Raw genomic sequence first — 27,618 nt, 5'->3', positions numbered from 1 at the left:
GAGTCAAAGACAATATTGGTATAATTCACCTTGTTCCTGCTCTGATCGTGCCCCACTAATACAACAAGCAAAAAGGATAACATGTTACAAAAGCATATCATTTCACTCACAGGTTCAACAACATTCTAACAACCAAGGCCTCCATTTGTAATTCTTTCATTCCAAACATCTGTGCATGAGACAGGTCGAATGGCATTTGTACAAAGTTAAACTTAAAATTGTGACAAATATAGACGTTTATTTGTTAAACCACTGACTGTTTGTGACGTATGTTAGCGGTTAGTGGTATGTGTAAAACTCACTTGTCCAGTTAATAAAAGGTGATTCATTTCTATTTCCATTATTCCCAGTAGGGGACATCTCAAGAACATACCTACTGTTGTGGCAGGTGCCAACTAAGTGCTTGCAATGGCAAAAACTGATGGTCTCACATTGTGTCCCATGAGCAAAACACCCTCGGCCCTCGTCACTTACCGACCATGTGCTTGCGCACGTGAGCCATGGTGTAGAACTTCTTCTCACAGGTTTCGCACGAAAACTTTTTCTCTGCGTAGCCATGCACGATCTTGATGTGTTCGTGCAGCGACCACAGCTTCTTGAAGGACTTGTTGCAGGAAACACACTAGGGAGAAATAAACAACATGGTGGATGAGAAATAATAAGCAGGACTTTCAACAAACATTTGTTTTTCTGAGCATAGAGCAGGAATGTAATTGTAGTTCTTTAGGCTTTAGCTCCCTCTGCTGGTTGGAAATATGTAGTCACAAGATCAAACATCATGTCTAAAGAGTCTAATTTAAGGGTGTCCAAATGTTTTCCACTGAGGGCCTCACACTAAAAAATCAAAGCATAAGGGGGCCATTTTGGTTTTCTCATTTATCAAACCAAAGCAAAATATATATATATATATTAACCTTTAGGACTCCCCTTAAGTTTAGTCGTGTGGACCCGGAATGGTCTCCATTCATAAATATGTTAAAAATAAGTCATATCTAATTTTTTTCTCTCAACGCTTGAATCTCTCGATCAACTTTTCATCTATCAGTCATTATAAAGTTGACATTTCTTAAAAGCTTTATGCATATTTTGTTATAAAAAACAAACAAGATACCCCCCCGCCGAAATAAATATGGCTTATATAATGAAAAAAACAAATTAACTGCAAACACCATTGAACAACATTCATTATTTTTTGAACAATGACAGTTTTTTTTTACTTTAGCCCTTATATCTTAAGATCAACTTCAGTTCTATCAGTCGATAAGAAATGTGAATTATTTTTTTCAAATGTTTTTTTTTGGTTTTCTTGTTTTTATTCCCTTGGCAAACACAACATATGCAATTTATTATAAATATTAAAATTGCATATTTTAAAATTTAATGAGAAGTCATTGAAGCCAATTAGTCAACAATTCTTACATTGATTTTAATTCATTATTATTTGTTAAATAATGACATAATTTTAAAGGAAAAAAACAGCCAGCATTGCAACTTTGTGTTAGTAATAGGGCTGTCAAAAGATTATTTTATTAATTAAAAACAATCAAATGTTTTAATTTAGATTAATCAAAGGGCATTTACTCGTGTGAAAAATAAACATTTGCTGAGGAAAGACTCCAATATTTGTACCCAAATGCAATTGAATTGTCATCCAAGGACATTTTTAAATGTTTTCTTGAATGCATGGTTATTTATTTGCACAAAATTGGTAACAGTTTTATCTACAGTTTTTGCAAGTTGTATTTTGGTGTGAAATTTGCCAGCGAGAACACCAATCGCAGTCTCCTCACTCATTTTTATACTGACTGTCTCACGCTTAAAGTAACAGAGGTTGTGCTCTCAAAATAAATTGCATGATTTATCGAAGTGTGTTCATGATTATTGCCATGTTTTTTAAAATGAATCACATGAGCTGCGATGAGGTGGCGACATGTCCAGGGTGTACCCCGCCTTCCGCCCGATTGTAGCTGAGATAGGCACCACCGCCCCCCGCGACCCCAAAGGGAATAAGCGGTAGGAAATGGATGGATGGATAATCACGTGAAATAACTGGTTAAGTTTGACAGCCCTATTAATTAGTCAATTTTGGAACTTTTTGTCATTATATTTCACCTGTTAGCTCTTTTACTCCACTTTTGTATGTTTTTTTTTCCATAGTATTTTTAGAATGTGCGGTTAAATAATGAGCTGTGGGCTGCAAATGACCCCCAGGCTGCACTTAAGACATTCTGGTCTAAATGATAAAATATCCTAACAATTTCTGAACAACTAATAGCTCATCCTCTCGTTTGTGTTCACAGGATTGTCTTGCTTATTTTAAAAAGCAGGTTGACCAATGTGCCCCTATTACCTGGATGTTCTTCTCGCAGTCGGTCTGCTGGTGCAAGGCCAGCTCGCTCTCCAGGACAAACTTCTTTCCGCACTTGTCGCAGATCTGCATCCGCCTGTGCGTCACGTTCATGTGCTTCTCCAGGTACCAGCGCGTGTTGAACACCCGCGGGCACTTCTCGCACGCCAGCATTTCCTTCTCCTCCGCCTCAGCTTTGGCCCCCGCCACGGCGCCGGCGGACAACGGCGGGGCCGACCTGGCCGACCGCCGCTGGATCTTGGGCGGCTCGGCGTGCTTCCGCCGCCCCCTGGTGGTCATCCCGGAGGACTGCGAGCTCAGAGCCGTGCGGAGGCTTTTCCTCTGCAGTTGGCCGGAAGCCGGGCCTCCCCGGTGGGTCCTCTTTGATCTCGCTCTGTGACTTTCAAGCTCCTCTTCCTCGTCGTCATCCTCCTCCTCGTCCTCATCGGGGCTGTCCTCTTCCTCGTCCTCCTCCTCCTCACTACCGGCTCTCTCGGAGTCGTCCCCTGCGGTTCCACATTTGCTGTCCCCTTTGGACACGTGGAGGGTCTGATTGTTGAGGTTGACTTCAACGATGATCTGTTCGCGCTTGAACCCACCTTCCTCTCCGCCATCCACGTCGTCCTCTTCTTCGTCGTCATCATCATCCTCCTCCTCCATCTCCTCTGAGGTGGCATCACCAGTGACTTTTGTGCCCTGTGTGCGCACTTTCTGCCCTGCCCCACCCTCTCCGAAATACTGCTGCTGAGCGCCGACGCTGAGCTCTCCCGCCAAATCCTTGGAGGCCATTTTGTTGTCCACTAACACCGAGTAAGGCTTGCCGCCTCCCTCTCTTTTGTACAGTTTACCCGTCGGGTCCACATCCAGGTTCGGGGGGTTATAGTAGGACTGGGTCACCTGTCCCCTGCTGCGTCCCTCCTCCTGTGACATCCCGCCCAGGGAGGGGACGGAAACCTCCTCCTTGAGGCTCTGGCAGGATTTCATGAAGAGGGAACGCCTAAAGGAATACCTTATGAAGCCGCCCTACAAGAAAGGAAGGGCAGGGGGCGCTGCACCAGACCCCCGCCCTTCCTCTTTGGAAAGGACGGGATGAGGTGAGGGACAGTCAGCCGGATTCAAACGGGGCATCCATGCTGGTCCGGATGGGAAACCAAGTTGGAAAGACATACATTCTGTAGCTCCATAAAAGTCTTTGATGAAGCTATAATCCTCGGCGTCTCACTTCCGCTTCCTGCACAGCGGCGCGGTCCTCCAAGTGAAGGGCAGACGAAGGCAAAAGGACACATGGAACTGCCATCAGCGCTTGAAGAGCCCATCAACTGAGCGTTGCCTACGAGAAGAGGCAGGAAGAGAACAGGCACACATGAGGCTGAGCAGAAAGCGAAAAAAAGATCATCTCTCTTCCGCTGTCATGTCAATAAAAAGTTTGAAGTGAAACTCGAGGCGGCACTTTCAAAAGTCACACAACTGCATTTAAATTTCAGGAGTGAAACTTAAGAGTGCTCACGAATGAATGGGTGTGGATTCATTTACATTACATAAAATAAAAACTCTTCTGATATGTTCAGGAACAGACATGCTTAAATATATACGGATCCCAAAAGGCTGGGCAATATGGCCTTTTTTTTAATATCTCAATATTTTTAGGCCATGTCACGATACACAATATATATCTCGATATTTTGCCTTGGCCTTGAATGAACACTTGATGCATATAATCACAGCAGTATGATGATTCTATGTGTCTACATTAAAACATTCTTCTTCATACTGCATTAATATATGCTCATTTTAAACTTTCATGCAGAGAGGGAAATCACAACTAAGTCAATTGACCAAAACTGTATTTATTAAACAGTGACACAAACATTCATGTCATTTCAAAAACAGAAAGTGCAAGATTGTCAGAGACAATTTAAAACAAAATATTAGTGCACTTTTGTGCATGATGTCACTAAGATGACATATCAAAACAACACTAAATTAAAGTGCACTTTTTGTACAGAGCGCCACTACAATAGTTAAAAACAAACTGCACTTTTGTGCATGATGTCACAAGATATTACAATAAGTGTCAAATAAAAATGAGCTGCATAACAGGAAATCAAATCACTAAGCGGTAGGTTCGGACGTTATCTCCTTCTGTTGTTCACTATTTTTTTCATACGGTATTGATGTGGAAATTCATTTACATTACCGACGTCCCACTGGGTCATCATTGTCACTGACGTCCCACTGAGTTTTCCTTGCCCTTATGTGGGCCTACCGAGGATTTCGTAGTGGTTTGTGTTGTGGTTTGTGCAGCCGTTTGAGACACTAGTGATTTAGGGCTATATAAGTAAAAATTGATTGATTGATTGAAATGGTCGCCTCGGCATTTTGTTGATGTGGCACCGAACGGAAATGTTGACATGCGGAGCATGCACTCGTCATTCTCTAGCAGATGACTTTTCAAATCCATCCATCCATCCATCCAATTTCTACCGCTTATTCCCTTAGGGGTCGCGGGGGGCGCTGGTGCCTATCTCATCAATTTTCAAATGATGCTACATATTAGCAGCAATGCTACTTATTGTAGCACCGCTTTTGCCCTACACTAGACAAATTACGGTTGTCTGTTTGACATATTCCCACTTAAAGTCAAACCACCGCCAGACGACGGACCCCCTGCTGTTTTACTTGGGAATTAATTCTTCCTCCATTTGTTACCAGATTGGCACCTTCTTTCTCTCGTATTACCACCGGCACAACGTTACCCATGCCGCTATCTCTCTGCTCCGCGAGGGCGTATACGTATGTGACGTATGTAAGAAGGTGCGCTTCCTGTCTGTGGGAAGGAGGGACGACAAAGAGTGGGAAGAGCCTGTAGTGTAATGCCCGCAGCTAAGAGCAACTGTGTGGGAACGTATATTCGAATATCACGATATAGTCATTTTCTATATCGCACAGAGACAAACCCGCGACATATCGCCCAGCCCTAAGATCCCATTATTTTTGACAGAATATCATACAGCACAGGAGTCAAAATCAAGGCTTCGGGTCTTCATTTTTCCAAAAATGCGCTCGCTTTATGTTAATATACATTATCTTTGCTACCGACATGCTACTAATTAGCATTAGCAATTTTACATGGCAGTTTCAACACTTCCAAATGTGTTAAAACTACAACTAAGAAGCACGTTGTGCAGCCTTTTAAGATACTTGTGATTTAGCGCTTTATAAATAAACATTGATTGATTGATTGATTGATTGATTGACATTGACTGATGTTACAAATAGCTTGTGCTTGTTTAATACGTAGAGTATTAACACTTGTTAGGGCGCAACAAAAGACTAGATAGCAATGACTGAACCGACAAGCCAACAGACCATACACTGTACACAACTGCCGTCTAACGTCTTGAACTTGCAACTGCATGTGACACAAGTTGTATATATTATATAAAAATATAATATAATAATATAATATATCAGTATTTATTATATACTGTATATAAAATATGTAAATCAAGGGTGCCCATTACGTCGATCGCGGGCTACCAGTCGACCGCGGGGGGGGGGGGTCAGTCGATCTCGAGCCAGGCTTTTAAAAAAAATAAACCTAAAAATTAGTGATCATCAATCTTCACCAAGACGTCACTTAAATGACATTCACGGTACCGGAGGGTCTTGTGAGATGACACTGGCTGCTGCAAGATCATTATTATGAAAATATGACCGAGAGGAAGGCGAGAAACACTTTTTATTTCAACAGACTCTCGCGCCGTACCTTCCGTCAAAACTCTAAAGGCCGACTGCACATTTCCTATCTTCACAATAAAAGCCCTGCTTCATGCTGCCTGCGCTAACTAAATACAGAGTCTCGGAAAACTGGCGTGCACAAGCGATCCCTCAGAAAGCTGGCGCGCACATCACTTGTGCACGCCAGCTTTCCGAGACTCTTATTTTGTTAGCGCAGGCAGCATGAAGCAGGGCTTTTATTGTGAAGATAGGAAATGTGCAGTCGGCCTTTAGAGTTTTGACGGAAGGGACGGCGCGAAAATCTGTTGAAATAAAAAGTGTTTCTCGCCTTCCTCTCTGACCTTTTTTCATAATAATGAACTGGCAGCAGCCAGCGTCATCTCACAAGACCCTCGGGTGCCGTGAATGTCAATCAAGCAAGCTACGGAATTTGCCGCCAATGTTTTTCTTGTAAAGTGTATGGAAGCTGGATGAATTAGATGCCAAAAACCAACCACTTTCATGTGGTATTGTACAGAAAGGACAACTTTTTTTTCTCCTCCATTTGAAAATGTGGGCGTTATCATCATTACTGTCTGATTCCAATCAATGCAAGTCATCAGAATCAGGTAATACACCAACTTATATTCTTGTCTTCGTGAAAGAAAGACATCTATATGTGTTACACATGCTTGTATTATCATTAAACACATTTAACTTGTTTACAAAAATGTCTCTTTCATAAATAAATAAATCTAAATGATATATATAAATGAGGTAGATCCCCTCGAGTTGGTCAATTGAAAAGTAGCTAGCCTGCAGAAGAAGTGTGGGCACCCCTGATGTAAATAATACATATATGTTATATTGCTACTATGGTACATTTTTAGTCTACTTTATACCTGCATTATCCGTTCCATCCTTTGTAACTGTACTACTGTGTGGAACAATTTTCCCTTGAGGATCAATAAAGTTTATCCAAGTCTAACTTGGACAAACTAACTAAACAGCAGATACATTATATCATCAAAAACAATTAATATTTATCAACACACACACAAAAGGTACTAAAAAGTTTGAAAATGTGAACGTACCCCATCCCTAAACACAAACGCCCTTTACATTAAATTGTCTAAATTAAGAATATGGTGGGTTTTTTTTTTATTAAATGTACATTGAAAAATATATTTTGAAATGGCGATTTCAAAGCATGACCTACTCAGTGGCCTAGTGGTTGGAGTGTCCGCCCTGAGATCGGTAGGTTGTGAGTTCAAACCCCGGCCGAGTCATACCAAAGCCTATACAGATGGGACCCATTACCTCCCTGCTTGGCACTCAGCATCAAGGGTTGGAATTGGGGGGTTAAATCCCCAAAAATGATTCCCGGGCGCGGCACCGTTGCTGCCCACTGCTCCCCTCACCTCCCAGGGGGTTGATCAAGGGGATGGGTCAAATGCAGAGGACAAATTTCACCACACCTAGTTTGTGCGTGAAAATCATTGGTACTTTAACTTTAATTTAACAATAAAAACATGAGGTTACTGGTGCTTACGATACATTCATTTCAGTTGTATTGACAGATTCAATAGAGTAGAAATCAAAGACCCTCCTCTAAGCACACACGTGTGTAACATTCATGCGACGCTGAGTGTCCCCAGCCGACTGTTGGGTGACGTCAAACAACCTCACATCCTCGCCTGCCATTACAAGTGTGCGCCTGAGTGGGGTGGCTTGCAAGAAAATGCCCAGAGGGATAAGAAAAGTAACACACAACCACGTGTCTCTTCTTGCAGAAAGATAGCAACGAACACATTTCTGGTGTGTTACCGTGAATAAACAACATCTACAATGTCAGTAACAACAATCTGAAGCAGAGGCTACACTACACCTTTTAATTTTGATCTTATGTTCTGATTACAAAACAAAAACCATGTCCCTATTTTACTGAGTCGTATTCAAGTAAAGACAGAATGTCCTGTACTTGCTGTTGAAAGCCACCACAAAGCAACAGTTTTGTGTTACGGAGTAGAAACACAATGAGGTCGCTACAATGAAATACTCCTTCCCGTCCACCATATTAACAATTTTAACCAATTTTCTTAAATGAGCCAAAAAAAAGGGGTGCCTCAAAAAATTAAGTCACATCCAAATCGTGATTCTTATGCATCCTAAAAATCTTATTTTTTTTCAAATATATGCATATTATACATGTATACAATTATGTATATAATAAAAAATATATATCAATCAATCAATCAATGTTTACTTATATAGCCCTAAATCACTAGTGTCTCAAAGGGCTGCACAAACCACTACGACATCCTCGGTAGGCCCACATAAGGGCAAGGAAATCTCACACCCAGTGGGACATCGGTGACAATAATGACCCAGTGGGACGTCGGTGACAATGATGACTATGAGAACCTTAGAGAAGAGGAAAGCAATGGATGTCGATGTCAAGCGGGTCTAACATGATACTGTGAAAGTTCAATCCACAATGGATCCAACACAGTCGCGAGAGTCCAGTCCAAAGCGGATCCAACACAGCAGCGAGAGTCCCGTTCACAGCGGAGCCAGCAGGAAACCATCCCAAGCGGAGGCGGATCAGCAGCGCAGAGATGTCCCCAGCCGATACACAGGCAAGCAGTACATGGCCACCGGATCGGACCGGACCCCCTCCACAAGGGAGAGTGGGACATAGAAGAAAAAGAAAAGAAACGGCAGATCAACTGGTCTAAAAAGGGAGTCTATTTAAAGGCTAGAGTATACAAATGAGTTTTAAGGTGAGACTTAAATGCTTCTACTGAGGTGGCATCCCAAACTGTTACCGGGAGGGCATTCCAGAGTACTGGAGCCCGAACGGAAAACGCTCTATAGCCCGCAGACTTTTTTTGGGCTTTGGGAATCACTAATAAGCCGGAGTCCTTTGAACGCAGATTTCTTGCCGGGACATATGGTACAATACAATCGGCAAGATAGGATGGAGCTAGACCGTGTAGTATTTTATACGTAAGTAGTAAAACCTTATATATATTTATATATATATTTAAACACACACACACATATATTTATTTTAAGTGTGTGTGTGTGTGTGTGTGTGTGTGTGTGTGTGTGTGTGTATATATATATATATGTATAGCTCAATTTTTGTTTCTACTGACATCACATGGACAAATATAAGATTTTCTGGAGAAAAGTTCTGTGGTCAGATGAAACAAAGATTATGCTTTTTGACCACAATAAATAAATGATAAATGGGTTGTACTTGTATAGCGCTTTTCTACCTTCAAGATACTCAAAGCGCTTTTACACTACTTCCACATTTACCCATTCACACACACATTCACACACTGATGGAGGGAGCTACCATGCAAGGCGCCAACCAGCACCCATCAGGAGCAAGGGTGAAGTGTCTTGCTCAGGACACAACGGACGTGACGAGGTTGGTTTCAGGTGGGATTTGAACCAGTGACCCTCGGGTTGCGCACGGCCACTCTTCCACTGCGCCACGCCGTCCCAATACCAATACCTAGCAATATGTTTGGAGGAGAAAAGGTGAGGTCTTCAATCCTAGGAACACCATTCCCACCGTCAAGCATGGTGGTGGTAGTATTATGCTCTGGGCCTGTTTTACCTCCAAATTCTTCAGGACAACCTAAAATCATCAGTCCGGAGGTTGGGTCTTGGGCGCAGTTGGGTGTTCCAACAGGACTATGACCCCCAAACACACGTCAAAAGTGGTAAAGGAATGGCTAAATCAGGCTAAAATGAAGGTTTTAGAATGGCCTTCCCAAAGTCCTGACTTAAACGTGTGGACAATGCTGAAGAAACAAGTCCATGTCAGAAAACCAACAAATTTAGCTGAACTGCACCAATTTTGTCAAGAGGAGTGGTCAAAAATTCAACCAGAAGCTCGTGGATGGCTACCAAAAGCGCCTTATTGCAGTGAAACTTGCCAAGGGAGTTTTAGAAAGTATTGAAAACTCAAGACAGCCATGACATCATGTTCTTTACAAGTGTATGTAAACTTCTGATCGTGACTATGTATATATACATACATGTATATTATTATTATTGTTATTATTATTTGTTGGCTTCCAGGTATCTTTTTTGAAAGAATCCCTACTTCTCGCTATTTTCATACTTTCGCATTTGATTGAGCTTCCTCCTTTTTTGTGGGCACCTAGCAAAATTAACAGCAGGGACACAAGCATATAGAGCAGAGGTGTCAAACTCAAATACAGAGTGGGCCAAAATTTTAAACTGAACAAAGCCGCGGGCTAAGGTTGAACAAATTAACCTTTTAATAGGGACCCAAACAAGTTTTGCATTGAATATTGAACAAGCGAGACTTATATAACTTTATAGTGAAATGCAAAATCCAGTTTCAAATAATATTAATAATTTAAAAATAGCAATGGCATATCAAATCAAATTTAAATAGAAATTGGATGTCTCTTTTCTATTTGCAGCCTTCTCAGGTAAATATCAAAATAAACTTTTCCCACATGCTAATAATAAATTTGTTCATTGTAGCGTCCAGGAAAAGGTAGTGCTGCAAGGGCTTCTGTGTATTTGTTCTGTTGTGTTTATGTTGTGTTACAGTGCGGATGTTCTCCCGAAATTTGCTTGTCATTCTCGTTTAGTGTTGGTTCACAGTGTGGCACATATTTGTAACAGTCTTAAAGTTGTTCATACGGCCACCCTCAGTGTGACCTGTATGGCTGTTGACCAAGCTTGCATTGCATTAGCTTGTGTGTGTGTGTGTGTGTGTGTGTGTGTGTGTGTGTGTGTGTGTGTGTGTGTGTGTGTGTGTGTGTGTGTAAAAGCCACACATATCATGTGACTAGGCTGGCACGCTGTTTCTACGTAGGAAAAGCGGACGTGACGAAAAGTTTTAGAGGATGCTTGAGGCAGTGCCTTTAAGGCACGCCCCCAATATTGTTGTCCAGGTGGGAATCGGGAGAAATTTGGGAGAATGATTGCACCATGGTGATTTTCAAGAGGGGCACTGAAATTTGGGAGTCTCCTTGGAAAATCGGGGGTGAGGGTTAGCAAGTTTGAGTATTAGCGGTGAATGCGGTGTTACAGCTACACCGCCGCTGTATAATACCGGCGGGCCAGCTCTAATGTTAATTTGATATGGCCTCAAGGGCCAAATGAAAATACACGGTAGGCCAAATTTGGCCCGCGGGCCAGAGTTTGACACCCATGATATAGAAGATCTTTGACTGGCGTTTTTTGCAGCATTATCCTAAAAAACAGCAGAGCGCTCCAACCATTTAAAACCTTTTAACATGCGTTTTTGACGTTTGTCATTAAAAAAAAAAGCGCTGTCGTTGCATATAAAGGCTCTCTAACTCGCATTTTTGCAGTCAACTCTGAGTATCCTAAAAACAGCAGAACACTTCCAATAAGATAAAAGATCTTTGGAGAGCATTTTTAGACTATTACCTTAGAAACAGCAGAGGGCTCCAATCACACAGAACATCTTTGACATGTGTTTTTTGAAGTTAGTCATTAAAAAAAGCAGAGAAGTCCTATCTTATTGAGGCTCTTTGACTTGGGTTTTTGCAGTGGGTAACTGGAAACAGTACCAAGCTCCCGTTGTGTAGAGGATCTATGATTGGTTTGTTTTTTCCTAACGTCTCGTCATATCGAGGATGTTGGACCATTTTATTTGCCTATCCCTGATCTAGTGTAAAAAGACAGCATGGTCGGTTTACTTTGTAATAGTCGGACATTCATATAACATAAGCTCTGTACTGATGAAGCGAGTTTGACACAAAGCTGACTAGATTATCCCGACTGTGTATGACAAACCGCATGAGAAGCTTGAACGCAACCTTGCACGCTAGAGCGGCTTTTAATCCTTCATAATAATTTTTTTTAGCCTCTCGCAATCAAACGCTGACAAAAGCACACAAACATGCACGGCGCGGTTATGCAAGCCGATATAGAGCATGAAATGTATTATTGCAGATGAGTCATTTGAGCGTGAAATAACAATTTTGGGGTAGGGGCAACTTGTTTACGTCTCAATGTATAAGTCTAAGATGGCGCCAAGTATAAAAAGCCAATATTTTTAGGTTCAAACTAATAAAATTAGTTACAAAACATTAGCTTATTAACATTAGCATGATATCATCGGATAAGTTACCATACGGTTGTGATAAAAATTATTCAACCCCCACACAATTTTGGTATTTTAGCAAGTAGGACATTTATTCCGTATTTTGTTAATAGTCATATCAAACAAAGATGCATTAAATAGACAAATGCAACTTGAATTACAACATTATATTTTGTAACATACCAAACAGTGTAATTTCTCTTAAAATCTCATTGACAAAATTATTCAACCCCTTGAAGATCATAACTCTTAAGAACAGAATTTGAATAAGGTCTTTTCAATCAGATGTTGAAACACCTGTAGATGTGATCAGAACCATAACGAGCAACAATTAAAATGATTGAAAAAGACTGTGATGCTCAGCATCTTGTAGATGGTCAATGGTGTATTTGCAACATGGTGAAGTCCAGGGAGTGGTCAAAGAAGTCAAGAGAGGAGGTAATTTCTCTTCATAAGAAAGGATATGGATATAAGAAAATAGCAAAAACATTATACATTCCAAGAGACACAGTTGGGAGCATAATTCGCAAGTTTAAAGCTAAAGGCACAGTGGAAACACTACCTGGGCGTGGTAGAAAGAGGATGCGGTGTGCAACTGCTGTCCAGTATTTGAAGCATACAGTGGTGAAAAACCCCCGGAAAACAGCTAAGGAACTACAACAGGACATTGCAGAGGGGGGAACGCAGATGAAGGCCTCCATGCCAGAACTCCCAGGCGAAACCCACTTCTGACTACCAGGCACAAGAAAATAGACTCCAGTATGCCAAAAATCATCTTGACAAACCCCAAAGGTTTTGGGAAACTGTTCTATGGAGTGATGAGACAAAAGTGGAACTCTTTGGGCCCATGAATCAACATTATGTCTGGAGGAGAAAAAATGAAGCTTACAAAGAGAAGAACAACTTTCCTACTGTTAAGCATGGTGGGGGGTCAATCATGCTCTGGGGCTGTTTCTCTGCCTCAAGGCATTATGAATTCTATTTCCTAGCAGGATATATTAGCTGCAAATGTCATGAAGTCAGTGACGAAGCTGAGGCTTGGGAGACGTTGGACCTTCCAACAGGACAACGATCCCAAGCATACCTCCAAAACAACATCAGAGTGGTTGCAGAAGAAGGGCTGGAAGACTCTAGAGTGGCCTTCACAGTCGCCAGACCTAAAGCCTATAGAAAACCTTTGGTGGGACTTAAAGAAGGCAGTTGCAGCACGCAAGCCCAAGAATATGAAAGAACTGGAGGCCTTTGCCCAAGAGGAATGGGCTAAAATACCTGTAGATGGATGCAAGAAACTTATGTATCACGTTTGAAGGATGTCATTACTGCCAAAGGGTGTTCTACTAAGTACTAAAGATGCATGTAACTAGGGGGTTGAATCATTTTGCCAATGAGATATTAAGAAAAATGTCCTTTTTTGGTATTTTGTAAAATACAGTGTTACACTTTAAGTTGCATTTGTCTATTTGACACATCTTTATTTGATATGACTATAAACAAAATACGGAATAAATCTCCAACTTGCTAACACACCAAAATTGTGTGGGGGTTGAAAAATTTTGATCACTACTGTACTTCTAAGATGACATCAAGTATCGAAATCTAAGATTTTTAGGTTTAAACTTTAAAAATTTGCTAAAATACTAGCACACAACTTTAGCATGCTAACGTGAACTTGCTAACATAAGAACAGTTAACATACCTTAAAGACGACGCAGTGTCAAAATCCATGAATTTTAGGTTTGAATTGTTTGATTGATTGATTGAAACTTTTATTAGTAGATTGCACAGTTCAGTACATATTCCGTACAATTGACCACTAAATGGTAACACCCGAATAAGTTTTTCAACTTGTTTAAGTCGGGGTCCACGTTAATCAATTCATGGTAACATATAATTACATAAATAGCTGGAAAACGTTTGTATGTTAACTGTAACAGCCATCCATCCATTTCCTACCGCTTATTCCCTTTGGGGTAGAGGGGGGCGCTGGTGCCTATCTCAGCTGCATTCGGGCGGATGGCAGGGTACACCCTGGACAAGTCACCCCCTCATCGCAGGGCCAACACAGATCAATCAATCAATCAATCAATGTTTATTTATATAGCCCTAAATCACTAGTGTCTCAAATAGCTGCACAAACCACAACGACATCCTCGATAGAGCCCACATAAGGGCAAGGAAAACTCACCCCAGTGGGACGTCGGTGACAGTGAAAATGATGACTATGAGAAACCTTGGAGAGGACCGCATATGTGGGCAACCCCCCCCTCTAGGGGACCGAAAGCAATGGATGACGAGCGAGTCTAACATGATACTGTGAAAGTTCAATCCATAGTGGATCCAACACAACCGTGAGAGTCCAGTCCAAAGTGGATCCAACACAGTAGCGAGAGTCCAGTCCATAGTGGAGCCAACAGGAAACCATCCCAAGCGGAGGTAGACAGACAACATTCACACTCACATTCACACACTAGGGTCAATTCAGTGTTGCCAATCAACCTATCCCCAAGTGCATGTTTTTGTCATTATTCATTAGTTTTTTGGTTCGAATTAATGAAATAATAAAAAATATTAACATGGTAACGTTAGCATAATAACATGGGAAAGGTTGACCTACTGGGCTTCACGATGGAAGAGGGGTTAGTGCGTCTGCCTCACAATACGAAGGTCCTGCAGTCCTGGGTTCAATTCCAGGCTGAGGATCTTTCTGTGTGGAGTTTGCATGTTCTCCCCGTGAATGCGTGGGTTCCCTCCTGGTACTCCGGCTTCCTCCCACTTCCAAAGACATGCCAGCGCCCCCCGCAACCCCGAAAGGGAATAAGCGGTAGAAAATGGATGGAAGGTTAACCTACTTAAAATATAGCACCAGGTATTAAAAGCCATGATTTGTGGCTCGATCAAACAAATTTAGATCTCGTCTCATGTGCAGTTCATTATATTCAAGGACAGAACATAAATGCAAATGCATTTTATCTTATTTAGGTTCCGAAAGAAGAGACAACAAAAAACAAGACGAAGGGAGAAGAATGAGCGTGAACTCGGCAGATATACACGTCAATTCAACTTTCGGTTTCGATAACCGGCACGTTGAGGCATCCAAGGAGGACAAACGCATATAAAGAGAATGAGAATAAATTGTTCATCTTGAATTCTAGTCCCTTTTCATTATTTTAGACAGGCTTAGAACGAAAGAATCTGGGAGGGCTGTCCCCCGCAAAAAGGCGGGTCCCAATAATGGGAACAGTTAACATAGGGCTGGGCGATATATCGATATATTTCTAAACAAGAAATGAATCAAGAAAATATCGTAATATCGATATAATTTATTTCAAGTTAAAATTACCAAACGCCGCTTATTTCTTGTGTTCCTCGTTCTTCTCCCCCCCACACCCCTAGGGGTGTAACGGTACGTGTATTTGTATTGAACCGTTTCGGTACGGGGATTTCGGTTCGGTACGAGGGTGTATCGAACGAGTTTGTAATCTAAAGTCCTAACAAGCTGCTCTGCAGCTGCCTCTGTCTGAGCAGTGAGCACCCCGCATTGTCCCGCCCACACAACCATCTGATTGGTTACATACAAAGCCAATCAGCAGGGCGTATTCAGAGCGATGTAACAGCCAATCAGCAGTGCGTATTCAGAGCCATGGAGTCAGTGCTCCGGCGTCAAGATGAGCAGAAATGTGTTTAGCAGGTCAGCAGGTGACATCGTACATTCCCCAAATTATAAAAAACACTTCCCAGTCGCAACTATTACAAACATCACTATGAGCCCGTTGACCTTCTAGAAACTTAAACTGCAGCTCAGCTCTCTCATAGTTCTGGTTTGAGGTGAAGGCTAATTAGCTTTTAGCGTTAGGTTAGCTCATTTTGCTGTGTGTGTGTGTATAATAAAAGTAAACAACAGGCTTCCCAAATGCTGTAATAAATTAAGCATGATGAGTTGACTTGAAACTGTTTAATGTTGCACTTTTTATACGTAGAAGAAAGGTTTTGTCATTTTATTTAATCAAAGCAACAACTTGAGGCAGTTTAATGTGGATTAACATGGGTAGAATTATTATAGTGTTCCCAATGTTAAAAGGATAAAGCCATTGTTTACAAATTTGGTAAATAAATAACCAAAACATTTATATTTTGTTGTTTTCTTACTGTACCGAAAATGAACCGAACCGTGACCTCTAAACCGAGGTACGTACCGAACCGAAATGTTTGTGTACCGTTACACCCACCCCTACACTCCTCCTTCCAAGACATGCTTGCACATATAAGAACATCAATGATTGGTTGGTTGTTTACTCTGATGAGTCACGATTGGTTAGGGACAAGCCAATCAGAGGCAAGATAGGGCGGGTCATCGAACCAGGAAGGGAAATCACAAAGTGCCTGCCTGCAAATGTATTGTTTTATCAGAGTTTAATACACTTTGTATTATTTGCACAGCTATGTTATTTAGTTTACGTAGAAGTAATATTTTTCTATTTTATTTATGCTGTGTAATTCTGTACTACTCAGTTTATTTTATGTGCTGTTAATACCCATCTTGACTAAATGGGTTAATAAAAGTGCCACTGACTGTTTACAGAAGAGTTGTCATTCCCTTCCATTTCACTGAATATTGCTCAAAAATGAATATCTTTATATGTATACTTTCACAGAAAAATATATCGAGATATACATCGAATATCGAGTTTAAGTAAAAATATATCGAGATATATACACTATATTGCCAAAAGTATTAGGCCACCCATCCAAATGATCAGAATCAGGTGTCCTAATCACTTGGCCCGGCCACAGGTGTATAAAATCAAACACTTAGGCGTGGAGACTGTTTCTACAAACATTTGTGAACGAATGGGCCGCTCTCAGGAGCTCAGTGACTTCCAGCGTGGAACTGTCATTGGATCCCACCTGGGCAACAAATATAGTCGTGAAATATTCTGGGTGTGAAGGTTGCCAGGAGAACGGTACATTTCGGACTGCACAGTGCCGAATGCGAAATTTGGTGGAGGAGGAATTATGGTGCGGGGTTGTTTTTCAGGAGTTGGCCTTGGCCCCTTAGTTCCAGTGAAAGGAACTGAATGCTCCAGGATACCAAAACATTTTGGACAATTCCATTCTCCCAAACTTGTGGGAACAGTTTGGCGCGGCCCCCTTCCTCTTCCAACGTGACCATGCAGTAGTGCACAAAGCGAGGTCCATAAAGACATGGATGACAGAGTCTGGTGTGGATGAACTTGACTGGCCAGCACAAAGTCATGACCTGAACCCGATAGAACACCCTTGGGATGATTTAGAACGGAGACTGAGAGCCAGGCCTTCTGGACCAACATCAGTGTGTGACCTCACCAATGCGCTTTTGGAAGGATGGTCAAAAATTCCTATAAATACATCCCGCAACCTTGTGGACAGCCTTCCCATAATAGTGGCAAAAGGTGGACTGACATCGTTTTGAACCCTATGAGTTAGGAGTGGGATGGCACTTCAAGTTCATATGTGAGCTAAGGCAGGTGGCCAACTACTTTGGGCAATATAGTGTTCTTGCAAGACGGTGTGAAGTCTCAAATGAATTTTAGGTTTAAATGATCAAAATTAGCTAAATGATAGCATAAAACATTCGGAACAAATAGGATAGGTTAGCAAACTTCTAAGATGGTTTCAAATATCAAAAGTCATGACTGACACAAAGCCGACTAGATTATCCCGAGTGTGTATGACAGACCGCATTAGAAGCTTGAACGCAACCTGGCACACGAGAGCGGCTTTTAAGGTTCCATTTTAAAGTTAAAGTTAAAGTACCAATGATTGTCACACACATACTAGATGTGGCGAAATTATTCTCTGCATTTGACCCATCACCCTTGATCACCCCCTGGGAGGTAAGGGGAGCAGTGGGCAGCAGCGCTGCCGCGCCCGGGAATCATACACAGTGGGGCAAAAAAGTATTTAGTCAGCCACCGATTGTGCAAATTTTCCCACTTAAAATGATGACCGAGGTCTGTAATTTTCATCATAGGTATACTTCAACTGTGAGAGACAGAATGTGAAAAAAAAATCCAGGAATTCACATTGTAGGAATTTTAAAGAATTTATTTGTAAATTATAGTGGAAAATAAGTATTTGGTCAACCATTCAAAGCTCTCACTAATGGAAGTAGGATTTGGCTCAAAATCTCACGATACATGGCCCCATTCATTCTTTCCATAACATAGAACAATCGTCCTGTCCCCTCAGCAGAAAAACAGCCCCAAAGCATGATGTTTCCACCACCATGCTTCACAGTAGGTGTGGTGTTCTTGGGATGCAACTCAGCATTCTTCTTCCTCCAAACACGACGAGTTGAGTTTATACCAAAATGGATACATGGATGATACAGTAGAGGATTGGGAGAATGTCATGTGGTCAGATGAAACCAAAATAGAATTTTTTGGTACAAACTCAACTCCTCGTGTTTGCAGGAAGAAGAATACTGAGTTGCATCCCAAGAACACCATACCTACTGTGAAGCATAGGGGTGGAAACATCATGCTTTGGGGCTGCTTTTCTGCTCAGGGGACAGGGAGATTGATCCGTGTTAAGGAAAGAATTAATGGGGCCATGTATCGTGAGATTTTGAGCAAAAACCTCCTTCCATCAGTGAGAGCTTTGAATGGTTGACCATCATTTACAAATAAATTATTTGAAATTCCTACAATGTGAATTCCTGGATTTTTTTTTTTCCACATTCTGTCTCTCACAGTTGAAGTGTACCTATGATGAAAATTACAGACCTCTGTCATCATTTTAAGAGGGAGAATTTGCAAAATCGGTGGCTGACTAAATACTTTTTTGCCCCACTGTATGGTGATTTAACCCTTAATTCCAACCCTTAATGCTGAGTGCCAAGCAGGGAGGTAACGGGTCACATTTTTATAGTCTTTGGTATGACTCGGCCGGGGTTTGAACTCATGACCTACCGATTTCAGGGTGGACACTCTAACCACTAGGCCACTAAACGGGTATTACCTATTTATTTTTCAAAAGTTCGGGGACCCTTCGCAAATAAAAGCCGACGAAAGCACACAAACACGCACGGTGTGGTTACGCAAGCCAATATTGAGCATGAAATGCCTCGGTGGGCTTAGCGGTATTATTGCAGATGAGTCATTTGAGAGCGAAAAACACTTTGATGTGGAAACTTGTTCACTTCTCAATATCAGTTTGATTTGCAAAGAAGATCTTCCCGGGTGTGAGCTTAAGTTTGGACGACACGGCAGGGTCATCAATCAATGCACAGCATCGCAAACGGTAATACGATATATCTAGTCCTTGTCTTTGTGTCACCACCCCCAAAGTGAAGTACTTCATGAGGGTAGAAACCAAAAACTGGTTTCTCACAAGTTAGACCACAACTCACGCCCACCGGGTAAGTTGTGCGTATTAAAATGACAGGATGGAAGTTTCACACTGCAAAGGCGTTTATGAAACCGCAGCATACCAAAAGCAACATGGGTTTCAGAAACGGAGTTGATCTGACAATGAACTGCAATAGGAAAAGTCACCTCTGTATTCGCTGCCAAAAGGCCAAACGCCCTCCTTCCTCCCAGACTTTAATAAGCTTTGCCTTTTTTCAGCTTGGAGGGACGGAACAGCGTTTGGGTTCACATTCCTCACCCTCACCCAACTCATAAGACCATAACCCGCTCACTGTGTGCTGGGCTGCACAGCAGGGGGGGGGGGGGGTCCCCCATGCCGCCATCGCTAATTGACCCTGGATGCCCAAATCACATCCACAAAGTAGTCTCCAATCTGGTTTTATTACAGCCACATAGAAATACATGAGGAACCGTGCTAATAAGGAGAACAAAGTGAAGATAACACAAGAAAACTATCTCTAATGTTGCATGGATAAATGTCTAATAATAAGACAAATATGAACAAAACACTTTTAGCCTTAATCAGATATAATTAAAGCCATATGAAAGCCGAGATTACAAGAAAATCCAACTTTAAAAAACAGATACAAAAACTGGCAAAAGTATAAGAAAAAAGGGTGCTTTTAGTAGGAGTGCAAACATGACAAAATGAGGGGAAAAAATCAAAATATTAGGGACAAGTAATAAAGAGAAAGATCCATAAATTATTTTATAATTAAATTTGGTCCGCAACAAATTCTACCCACAGCCATAAGACTTTACAAGGCACTTATGTGACTAATGTCTCATAGACTCCCTTTTTAGACCAGTTGATCTGCCGTTTCTTTTCTTTTTCTCCTATGTCCCACTCTCCCTTGTGGAGGGGGTCCGGTCCGATCCGGTGGCCATGTACTGCTTGCCTGTGTATCGGCTGGGGACATCTCTGCGCTGCTGATCCGCCTCCGCTTGGGATGGTTTCCTGCTGACTCTCGCTGCTGTGTTGGATCAGCTTTGGACTGGACTCTCGCGACTGTGTTGGATCCATTATGGATTGAACTTTCACAGTATCATGTTAGACCCGCTCGACATCCATTGCTTTCCTCCTCTCCAAGGTTCTCATAGTCATCATTGTCACCGACGTCCCACTGGGTCATTATTGTCACCGATGTCCCACTGGGTGTGAGTTTTCCTTGCCCTTATGTGGGCCTACCGAGGATGTCGTAGTGGTTTGTGCAGCCCTTTGAGACACTAGTGATATAGGGCTATATAAGTAAACATTGATTGATTGATTGATAATGTGATCGGTTTTAGTAGGGATGAAAATGAGGAAAAAATCAATATTAGGGACAAGAAATAAAGAGAAAGATCCATAAATTATTTTTTAAATAAATTTGGACCGCCACAAATTCTACACACAGCCATAACACTTTGCAAGGCACTTATGTGACTAATGTGATCGGTTTTAGTAGGGATGCACACATGACAAAATGAGGGGGTAAAAAATTATAATATTAGGGACAAAAAAAGAGAAAGATCGATCAATTGTTTGTTTTTTATTAAATTTGGTCCGCCACAAATTCTACACACAGCCATAAGACTTTACAAGGCGCTTATGTGACTAATGTGATCGGTTTTAGTAGGGATGCACACATGACAAAATGAGGGGGTAAAAAATCATAATATTAGGGACAAAAAAAATGATGGATCGATCAATGTATTTATTTTTTTAATTAAATTTGGTCTTCCACAAATTCTACCCACAGCCATAAGACTTTACAAGACACTTATGTGACTAATGTGATCGGTTTTAGTAGTGATGCATAAATGAGGGGAAAAAATCATATTAGGGACAAAAAAAAAGATGGATCGATCTTTTTTTAATTTTTTTTTAATTAAATTTGGTCTGCCACAAATTCTACCCACAGCCTGAAGACTTTACGAGGCACTTATGTGACTAATGTGATCGGTTTAAGTAGGGATGCACACGTGACAAAATGAAGAAAAAAATCTAAATATTAGGGACAAGATAAAGATCCATAAATTATTTTTTTTACAAATTTGGACCGCCACAAATTCTACACACAGCCATAACACTTTGCAAGGCACTTATGTGACTAATGTGATCGGTTTTAGTAGGGATGCACACATGACAAAATGAGGGGGTAAAAAATTATAATATTAGGGACAAAAAAAGAGAAAGATCGATCAATTGTTTGTTTTTTATTAAATTTGGTCCGCCACAAATTCTACACACAGCCATAAGACTTTACAAGACACTTATGTGACTAATGTGATCGGTTTTAGTAGGGATGCACACATGACAAAATGAGGAAGAAATCAAAATATTGGGGCAAGAAATAAAGAGAAAGATCCAAAAATTAATCTCTAAATAAATTTGGACTGCCAAAAATTCTACCCACAGCCATAAGACATTACAAGGCACTTATGTAACTAATGTGATCGGTTTTAGTAGGGATGCACACGTGACAAAATGAGGGGAAACAATCCTATTAGGGACAAAAAATAAAGACAAAGATCCATTAATAATTTTTAATTAAATTTGGTCCGCCACAAATTCTACCAACAAGACTTTACAAGGCACTTATGTGATTAATGTGATCTTGGTGTGTAATACGGATGTTAGTGTTTTTTGTTTTATTCAATTTATTTTATCTATACATATATCACTGCGCAATATGTAGCATTTATTACTATTTTTTGGGTCTTTCGCAATATGTAGCATTTATTACTAGTTTTTCGTCTTTCATAACAATTTACTTCTGTTACTGTATGTAAAAATCTGTACTGCAACAACGTAATTTCCCTATTGTGGGATAAATTACAATATCAATATCTAACACGATAGACATGTAATCAATATTAATAAAATGCATTGATAAAACATGGTTGGTTGCAAGAACAAAGGCATGTGTTGTCTCTGTAACCTAGGAAAAACAGGAAGTGGTTTATGAACCACTAAACAGCCAATTTGGTAACAGTATCAACTATTATTTGTGGTTGTGCTGTCTTGCTGTTGATTATATGCATGGAGTGAGAAGAGAAATTAACAATGAGTGCTGCAGAAAGCAAAGAAATAGACAAGAAAAAAGAAAAAGTAACTCAACAGTATGGCAGTTTTTTGGATTTTTTAAAACGGACCGTAGTCCTTAACGAGCTTATCTTTTCTTTTCAACCCTCGACCGTTCCTTATTCCGATGTACGGCAACAACAAGTACGAAGGACAGTGCAAAACTGTATAACTAAAATACAATAATAAAATGCGACAAGTGTGCTACTTTAAAATAATGATTTGGTCCACTAATTTTAAAATAATTACTGCATAACATAAATGAATTTCCATATTTACATAAGAATAACTAACTAAATTAAATGTCACACAGACCACTTAACTTCCAGGCAGTAAATCTGCAGAAAAATATTAGCAGATTTTTCTGTGTTTAGGTTTTTACACTTTGCATTAATTTTTTACACTTTAAGCATTTCTTATATTTAGCTGTTTGTAAATTCACCAAATCATAACATTTTAGTATTTTGAATTGTATAAATAAAGTGTGTGTATGTTCAACATGATGGATTATTCTGACTTTTTTTGCAACCCAGTTAGTAAAGTGTACTTTAGTTGTTATTTCCCCATATTTCTCAAAAATTATTCAGGTATGGTAACACTGGCGAGCAGTAGAGAAAATAGAGTTTTTTGGTCCAGAACATATTTTGCTTTATTCATTATCGAAATATGACACTTTTTGTTGTATATTTCTACGAGATTTCCAGTTCGATTTGATCACCTAATATTACACTGAAAATTTGTATTGATTTCACCATTTCATTTTCTACTCTGTCTTTGTATGTGTTTGGCTTTGTATCCTGCATTATTTTTGTTTTACTGAGATTCCAGGATAGTCTGTATACCACACATACAGTATACTACACATTTAGTAGTCTTTATCGAAATATACAAAACACCCGCTCTTTGTTTCACCGCCTCACTTTCAGCTAGCCAGTTGCAAAGCAAGTGAAGCTAAACTCGCTAACGCGTTCCAAAAACACCAAGAACTCGACTCAGTAAAAGAAACAACGTGAGTATGACTGTTCTTTGTGCACCATTCTCATGGATACGTTTGGCCCTATTAGTGGGCCATGTCCGCCAGTTAGAGCAGAGTAGTTTCGTAACTTTAGACACGTTTTCTAGCGTTGGCTGTAGCGAGCTGACTATCTCAGTTTGTGGCGGCCTACAATCCACGGTGAACCGGTGGAGACGCATAATAGATTTTGCTCTTTAGCTACACCCCAGTCTACCGGACACCAAATCTTAGTCATTGGGGACTTCCATCACCTGAAACATACAACTTAGTAAACCATCCATAATCAAGTGTATTCCTGGGACCAGAGCACCCAGCATTGAAGTTTGTCTTAGGGAGCTGACTGGCATTAGACCTAGTACACACATACGACAGTCTAATAGCAACGCTAGCTACGCGAACATAGTTGTACACGTCGGCTCTAATGACAATAGCATGAGACAGTCACAGATTACAAAGAGGAACATAGCTCGGACTTGTAATTTCGCCAGCGAGTACTTTTCTCGGGCCCCCCTGCCTTTGAGACGCAACGATGAGAGGTATAGCAGATAAGTCTCCCTTAACAAGTGGCTGGCTAATTTTTGTAGAGAACAGAGACGAACGCTTACTGATTATTGCCCCTCTTTCTGGGGCAAACAGGGCTTGCTGAGGAGGGACGGCCTTCACCCTAAATGGGAAGGCGCCATGTCTCTTTCCAGAAATACAGATTACTGTCAAATGGACAGGCGGTAGAAAATGGATGGATGGATGTTTGAGTCACACTTGACTAACTACACTAGAGCAAGCTCAGACACAGGCAACTGCAGTGACTGTTAGCCCGACTGAGGAGTCAGGTAAGCTAGAACTGACCAGGGCCACTCTGGAAAATTCCTGCGCACACAGCATTTCTCATAGAATAAGACATAACTCACATAATGTTTTTTCTGTAGTGACTGTGACAGAGGTGAACATGCATTTTACTGAGGTGGCAAAATATGAAGCGTCAAATCTATCGCAGCACCAAGCAAATAATCTCAACATCCCCACCATAAAAATTCCTAGATGTGCTTGAAATTATTTAAGGCGCACAAAGCAAAATAAACCTAACGTTATTAAAATCAGTGCTACGGCTACCATAAACAAAAATGCCTCAAAACAGCCCTCTACTGATAAAATGGGCTTTTTAAACATCAGATCATTGTCTCCTAAAACGTTATTAATGAGGTCGTTAGAGACAACAATCTTAACGTGATCGGTCTCAGTGAAACTTGGCAAAAACAAGATTTTTTTTTTCCGCTTAGCAAGGCATCGCCTCCTAATTACATGAGTGTACATATTGCCCGTCTCCTTAAAAAAAAAAAGGGGGGGGGGGGGGGGGTTCACTAATATCCAAAGAAAAAGTTAAACTTAACTTCAACCTAAGTAAAACATATAAATAATTTGAGGTATTTACAATGAGGTCTGTCATACCACACTACCTCTCCATTTGGCTGTTATCTATCGCCTCCCTACTGACCCTATTCGAACTTTATCAGGGAATTTTCAGAGTTTGTGGTGATCTAGTGATGCACTAATAGTGGGATTTTAATATCCATTTGAATACACCATCAAACCCTCCGTGTGTGGCGCTCCAGACTAAAATTGATAGCTGTGGTCTTAAACAAATAATAAATGCATCCATGCATCGCAATGGTAATACGATAGATCTAGTCCTAGTCTTTTTGTCACCACCCCAAAATTTATGGTACTCCCACACCCTAAAGCAGTGGTTCTCAACCTTTTTTCAGTGATGTACCCCCTGTGAACATTTTTTTAATTCAAGTACCCCCTATTCAGAGCAAAGCATTTTTGGTTTAAAAAAGAGATAAAGAAGTAAAACACAGCACTATGTCATCATTTTCTGATTTATTAAATTGTATGTAAAATATTGCTCATTTGTAGTGGTCTTTCTTGAACTATTTGGGGGGAAAAAAATATCGAAATAACTAAAAACTTGTTGAAAAATAAACAAGTGATTGAATTATAAATAAAGATTTCTACACATATAAAACAAATAAATAAATGGGTTGTACTTGTATAGCGCTTTTCTACCTTCAAGGTACTCAAAGCGCTTTGACACTACTTCCACATTTACCCATTCACACACACATTCACACACTGATGGAGGGAGCTGCCATGCAAGGCGCTGACCAGCACCCATCAGGAGCAAGGGTGAAGTGTATTCCTCAGGACACAAAGGACGTGACGAGGCTGGTACTAGGTGGGGATTGAACCAGGGACCCTCGGGTTGCGCACGGCCACTCTACCACTGCGCCACGCCATCCCTAAAAGTATGATTACATAGAAGTAATCATCAACTTAAAGTGCCCTCTTTGGGGATTGTAATAGAGATCCATCTGGATTCATGAACTTAATTCTAAACATTTCTTCACAAAAAAATAAATCTTTAACATCAATATTTATGGAAGATGTCCACATAAAATCTAGCTGTCAACACGGAATATTGCATTGTTGCATTTTTTTTCACAGTTTATGAACTTACATTCATATTTTGTTGAAGTATTATTCAATAAATATATTTATAAAGGATTTTTGAATTGTTGCTATTTTTAGGAATTTTTTTAAAAATATCACGTACCCCTTGGCATACCTTCAAGTACCCCCAGGGGTACGCATACCCCCATTTGAGAACCACTGCCCTAAAGTAATGTCCAATCATTACCTTATAAAATTTGAATTTCTGACTCATTCTCAACAAGCCAGTAATAACCAATGCTTTAGCAGCTGCAACATTAATTCTGTCACAACTACAACTATTGCCGGCCTACTGCCCTCGGTAATGGCAACATTCCGAAATTATGTGGGCTCTATCGAAAACATCAGCAACAACTTTAACGACGCCCTGCACAACGCCATTGATAGTATAGCACCGTTAAAGTAGGGCTGGGGGTTTGTCTCTGTGCGATATAGAAAATGACTATATTGTGATATTCGAGTATACGTTCTCAGGCAGTTGCTTTTAGCTGCTGGCATTACACTACAGCAGGGGTCGGGAACCTTTTTGGCTGAGAGAGCCATACAAGCCAAATATTTTTAAAAGCATTTCCGTGAGAATCATATCGTTTACTCTTTTTTTAACACTGAATACAACTATATAATTTTTAAGAAAGACCAACATTTTTACAGTATAATAGGTCTCTTATTCTTTTGAATACGATTGTTATTCTGAGGCCAGCCAAAAATAAATAAAATACTTCTTACCATTAATGCGACTTCTTGAACAGATGCGGTAGAAACCGGATGGATGGATAAAAAAGGATGAAAATGTTTTATATTTTGAACGTTATTTTTGACACTGTGATTACCAGCGGAATTATTCATTACTTACTGTGTTAAGCAATGTCAGCTAAGATTTATCTGAGAGCCAGGTGCAGTCATCAAAAGAGCCACATCTGGCTCTAGAGCCATAGGTTCCCTACCCCTGCACTACAGACTCTTCCCACTCTTTGTTGTCTCTCCTTCTCACAGACAGCAAGTGCACCTTCTTAAATACGTCACATACGTATACGTCCTCGCGGAGCAGAGAGGTAGCAACATGGGTAACGTTAGCTCTGGTGCGAAGGGTAATACGAGAGAAAGAAGGTGCGAATCTGGTAAAAAATGAAGGAATAATTAATTCCAGAGAAAAACAGCAGGGGATCCATCGTCTGGCGGTGGTTTGGCTTCAAATGGGAATATGTCGAACAGAAAAACGTAATTTGTCAAGTGTGCAGCAAAAGCGTTGCTACAAAAAGTAGCATTACTGCTACTAAATGATAAATGGGTTGTACTTGCATAGCGCTTTTCTACCTTCAAGGTACTCAAAGCGCTTTGACACTACTTCCACATTTACCCATTCACACACACATTCACACACTGATGGAGGGAGCTGCCATGCAAAGCGCTAACCAG

The 27,618-nt window shown here is 40.7% G+C and overlaps 1 protein-coding gene across 1 annotated transcript in view; it reads right to left on the bottom strand.

Annotated features, from left to right (window-relative positions):
• Window positions 1–27,618, bottom strand: part of znf652 (zinc finger protein 652) — a 59,297-nt gene that overhangs the window by 19,499 nt on the left and 12,180 nt on the right. Inside the window, exons 2-3 of the mRNA XM_061905386.1 lie at window positions 2,351–3,677; window positions 475–622 (exon numbers count right to left, since the gene is read on the bottom strand). Coding sequence (XP_061761370.1) covers window positions 475–622; window positions 2,351–3,331 — 1,129 coding nt within the window. The 5' untranslated portion in view covers window positions 3,332–3,677. The remainder of the gene's footprint in view (window positions 1–474; window positions 623–2,350; window positions 3,678–27,618) is intronic.

The sequence above is a fragment of the Nerophis ophidion genome, linkage group LG07 (assembly GCF_033978795.1).
Source record: "Nerophis ophidion isolate RoL-2023_Sa linkage group LG07, RoL_Noph_v1.0, whole genome shotgun sequence".
Classification (NCBI taxonomy): domain Eukaryota; kingdom Metazoa; phylum Chordata; class Actinopteri; order Syngnathiformes; family Syngnathidae; genus Nerophis; species Nerophis ophidion.
The sequence above is the reverse complement of the archived record's forward strand: the minus strand, read 5'-3'. Positions and strand labels throughout refer to the sequence as shown.